The sequence below is a fragment of the Nestor notabilis genome, unplaced genomic scaffold (genome assembly GCF_000696875.1).
Source record: "Nestor notabilis isolate BGI_N333 unplaced genomic scaffold, ASM69687v1 scaffold12996, whole genome shotgun sequence".
Classification (NCBI taxonomy): Eukaryota; Metazoa; Chordata; class Aves; order Psittaciformes; family Psittacidae; genus Nestor; species Nestor notabilis.
This window is the reverse complement of record NW_009934452.1, coordinates 10564-15320: the sequence shown is the minus strand read 5'-3', so window position 1 is coordinate 15320 and position 4757 is coordinate 10564. Positions and strand designations below refer to the sequence as shown.

The 4757-nt window shown below is 42.3% G+C and overlaps 1 protein-coding gene across 1 annotated transcript in view; it reads left to right on the top strand.

Moving 5' to 3' along the window:
• The window catches only part of LOC104407943 (receptor tyrosine-protein kinase erbB-4-like), a gene marked incomplete at both ends in the record, with an annotated part of 88052 nt that extends 83512 nt beyond the window's left edge, over window positions 1-4540 (top strand). The window contains one exon of the mRNA XM_010017358.1: window positions 4354-4540. Coding sequence (XP_010015660.1) covers window positions 4354-4540 — 187 coding nt within the window. The remainder of the gene's footprint in view (window positions 1-4353) is intronic.
• Window positions 4541-4757: the final 217 nt, after the last annotated feature.

Below are 4757 nucleotides of genomic sequence, written 5' to 3'. Positions count from 1 at the left end.
GTGTTGGGCGCCCTGGGGCGCAGCAGCCACCGGGTCGGGAGGCACACGGAGGCCTTGGCCGGGTCCGTGTCGTCAAAGGTAACGTAGTTTTAGGTTTAAAACCAGACACTGTCTATGTTTGGGTTAGTAGAGGCTGTTGGGAGACTGGTTTATAGGCTGCTGTGCCTGGTTTTGGGGTGCAGGGCAGTGCTGAGCCTTAGGGACAGCAAGCTGTGGAGCACCAGTGCTCATCTCCTGTCCAAAAACATAGGTGAAGAGCTTTTTACTAGTAAATATGTCAGACTTGAATCCTTTGGCTTGGTGTGGTTTTAAAGCAGCTCGTGAGGCTTTAGACTTGGAAAGGATTAATACTTTCCCCCTACACACACAAGCTTTATGTTTCCTGCTAGAAGCATGCCCTTTATTATTTCAGGATCTGATACCTGACAGACCTGGTCAGAGGAGCAGGCACCTTTGGCTCTTGCATCCTCAGAGGTGTCTTCTCATCGGCTTTTGAGTGTGCTCCGAGTGCTCAAGGAACCGTGTCCCTTGTCCCTTCCCAACAGCAGCCTCTGAGTTTCAGTTTTTCATCATTGAAATTTTTTTTGCTGCTGTACCTGAACAACTTTGGGGAGCCAAAATGTGTTTACCAAAGCAGCAGGAGTGCTATGGGAGCCTGAGCCTGATGCTGCCTCAGTTGGTGGTTTCTTCACATAAAAGGTCATGTCTCAGAAGATGGAAAGGTGACAAGGAAAGGCCAGATCATGCTGTCCAGGAATTGAGTCAAAATAATGCTGGAATGGGGTTTGGGAGGAGTTGTGGAAGATAATAGTGGTCAACAATCAAGAATAGAGGTTTCATGAGTTCATTTGCTTTTCCCTGTTGGAAGCTTTTAGATTTAAGTCTGTTGGCTGTTAATCTACATCTTTCATTCCAGTTGGAGGTTTGGGGAACAAAATGCTATCATTTACATCATTGTCTCCCTTTTTTACTTTCCCAAGGGACAGACTCATGAGAAATATATTTTTCCAAGGACCTCCAGTCCCAGCTGGAGAATCAAACTAGGAGGTGACACTCAAACTGTCACTGCTATGAGTCACTCCACCCTCTTGGTGGAACACAGATTAATGCTGTAGCAAAAGCAGCTCATATACAGTATTAGGATACCTGAGCTTAAACCTGAGTCCAGGATACCTGAACAGGAAAGTTGTGTATTCAAAGGATGAGAGGTTCAAATCATGCCTAGCTGTGGCATGAGTTGCAGAGCAGGAGATCAGGCTGGCTGATCCCGTCTGATGTGAGGATTTGTGAGTCTGCATGGAAGCCAAGAGAAGTCTTTGCAGTGACTCCAGCAGGGCTTGGAGTGAGCTCCAAGTGGGCAGGGATCTGTTTTCAGTAAGCATCATGTCAAAACTTGCAGTCACTGGTAAAGTGACAGTGCTGGCCAGGAGTGGCCAAAACCTGAGCTACCTGCTGGGCTCCCAGTATGTTTTTTCAAGCTGGACCAGTCAGAAAACACACCATCCTGCAAAACATATTAATGCTCTGCCTTTTTCATTCGTATTTGAAGGAAAAGTTCAAATATAATCCCAAATTAACAGGAGAGACCACTAGATTTGGTCAGTCAGGCTGCTGTGTTCTAGTAAATTAGAAACCCTTTGGTTTATTTTCCTAATTCTTTTTTGCAAGGATTAATGTGGCAGTTTTTCCAGTAAATAAATAGGCATTGCAATATGATGAAAGACATGGGACTGGAAAGGACCTTTTTGCATGTTAAAATGCTTGCCATAATTTGTCATTTCAGTCTGACAAACCAACCAACCAAAGTACAGGGTTTCTGGAGTAGTTCACAGTTACCAGCAACAAGACTTTGTCCTTTTCTCCTCTTTTTAAACTTTGGAATGAAGATTTGCTGCTGAGTGTGTGTATGTGCCATGCTGAATTAGGGCAGTTTCAGGTGGACTTGCCATTCAGCAGTAAATGAGACATACCCTAAAAATAGAAAGAGTGGTTTATAAGTGACAAAAATTGGCAGGGAGGACTTGGTCAGATGCAGTTTTGGAACTGCTTTTAGGTTTTTTTTCAATTCAATTCCAAGTTAAACATGCCTTTAAATTAATTAGAGCAATCACAGTGTCCCTAGAATACCAGTGGAGAGATTGAATCCATGAATAGTTCCTCAATTCTGAAGAGAAGCTGCAAAAGGCACCCTAAGGAAATTTTTGTGTACGATGAAAACCAAATTCCTGACTAAACTGGCTAAGCTGAAAGATCTGAAAGCAAAGAACTACCATGAAAGTGCTGGAAAGCTTCTGATCATAGTGGAATCAGTGTCCCGGGGTATAATCATAGAATCATAAAATGGTTTGGGTTGGAAAGGACCTGAAGATCATCTAGTTCCAACCCCCTGCCATAGGCAGGGGCAACCACCACTCGACTCAATTTCCCCATTGCCCAATGCTCTGTCCAGCCTGGCCTTGAACGCTGCCAGGGATGGAGCATTCACAACTTTCTTGGATAACCCATTCCAGTGCCTCACCACCCTCACTGTGAAGAACTTCTTCCTTATATCTAACCTAAACTTCCCCTGTTTAAGTTTGAAACCATAATGCGGCTCCATATTTAATATTGAGCTACTGAACCATACTTGTCAACCTAGCTGGGTTCTCATCACAGTCCTGTAATGACACTGTACTCTATTTAGATGCCAAGCAAATCTTGAAATAGCTCCAGAGCTTTTTCAGCACCTTCAGCTGAGTGCAGACGTTTGACTTTAGAAGGACAACTCATGCATAGAGTTTGTGGCATATAAACCCTTCCTTGTGTATACTGCCACACTTGTTAATAGTCTAATAAGCTTTTATAAACCTAATTAAAATGCACTTGCACCTTTACACATGAAATCATGGCAACTGTACTGCACCAACAAAACAGAAGCCTGTTCTTTGTGCTGCAAGTCCATGTTGCTTTTCTTTAGTAATGATACACACACAACACATTGAATCTGATGCCTGCTCTTGTTCGCCTGTTTATTACGATGTTGACTGGAGTCCCCATCATGTTACCTTTATTCTGTGCCCATTACTCTAAGCAGAATTTCTCTCTCTCTGTATTGTTTTAGGTATCGACTTCGCCAAAGGGGAGGAAAAAGCACATGCATCCACTTAAGCACACAAGTTATGTCAACCTCTGCCTACTGTGTGTAGGTACACACATAAACCTGTGTGTATAAACTGCTTGCAGGCTGTTATAGGCATGCGGTTAGGTGAGGCTTGAAAACTGTATTTGAGAGACTCTTTCCAACATGAAAGTCCTGTTTCTGGGAGCAGGAGCATCCCTCAGCCTGTGTGAAGTCCTGCTGAGGATGGTGGGGCTCTATGTGGGTGTTAAAATGACACTTTTCAAAGGCATTTGCAGATTTCTAGGCCATTTATTTAAATACATTAAGATGAACTTTATTTTCTAAAAGAACATACTTTAAAATCCTTTTTCTTGCTAAACCCCTCTTAGCTCTGTTAATCTTTTGTACTTTGAAAAAATCTTTCTAGTTTTTGGATTTGGGGGTGTTTTTTTCCCTTTACAATGCAGGCAGTCAATCAGGAGGGTCACTGAATAGTTCATCTACAGCAAACAAAGATTTCAGACAACCCAAAGATGCACCAAGCATTTTGCTAGAGGTTTTGGTAGTGGTTTTAACCAAAGTCTGAGTTATATAGTACGTATGGTTCCAGCACTTCCAAAGGAAAGTAGAAGTTGAATCTTTGCAAATGTTCAGTGACCGATTTCATTTAGAGGTACAAACGTGGGTGTTAATAAATACATATGTGCTTTGTCTTTATTTACTCTTCCAAACCTGCCCCTTATTTCTACCATCCATTCCTGTTAGTGGTGAGCTTTTCCAGAGACATCTATCTCTCTTACCCCATGTTGTGTCCCTTCTGTCTCACCCTTAAATACGCAGTGCAACAGAATGTTACTTGCAGACAGTTTTACTTGAACTGTGCCATTGCCCCAGTGGATTCTGCTCATGTGCTGGAGGGGCCTTTAATCTGCTGTCTGCTTTGAGTTGTGCAAAGTCATGCTTTTGTGCAGCTTTAATGCTTTACTTTGAATTTTTGCTTGAGTTTAAGAAAACTGGGAAGAACCTCTTTATTTTCTACTTTTCAAACAAGTATCTCTAAAAACTCACTTAAATTGGAAAAGTGCTTAAAATCAATAAGCTGAAATAGAATTTGTTTTGCAAAGTTTTCTGGTTTTGTTCTTTTTCTTTCATTGGATACCAACATATCACACTAAATCATCCACTGAATGAGAAAACCAGAACAATTCAAAATGGACCATTTCTGATGCGTTTCTTCCATTCTTGCATTTCAGTCTATTCGAGAAGTCACGGGCTATGTTTTGGTGGCTTTGAATCAGTTTGAATACTTGCCACTGGAGAACCTGCGCATCGTTCGTGGGACCAAGCTCTACGAGGAGCGATATGCCTTGGCAATATTTCTCAACTACAGAAAGGATGGTAACTTTGGACTCAGGGAACTTGGATTGAAGAACTTGACAGGTAAGTGAAACTTGCAAATGTGATGGATTAGTTGCAAGAAAACCAATGAACTTGTTGAATTTTTGCCCCAATGTCCTCAGTTTCTTGCATTCTGCACCATGAGGGGCTGGCAGTTGTTGGTTGGTTGAGAGGTTTGTCAGCGCTTCATTCTTCTTTAGGTTCACAACTGTACTTTTTGCAATGCTGATCAAGGGCTGTGTATGGAAGTCGTGCCAAG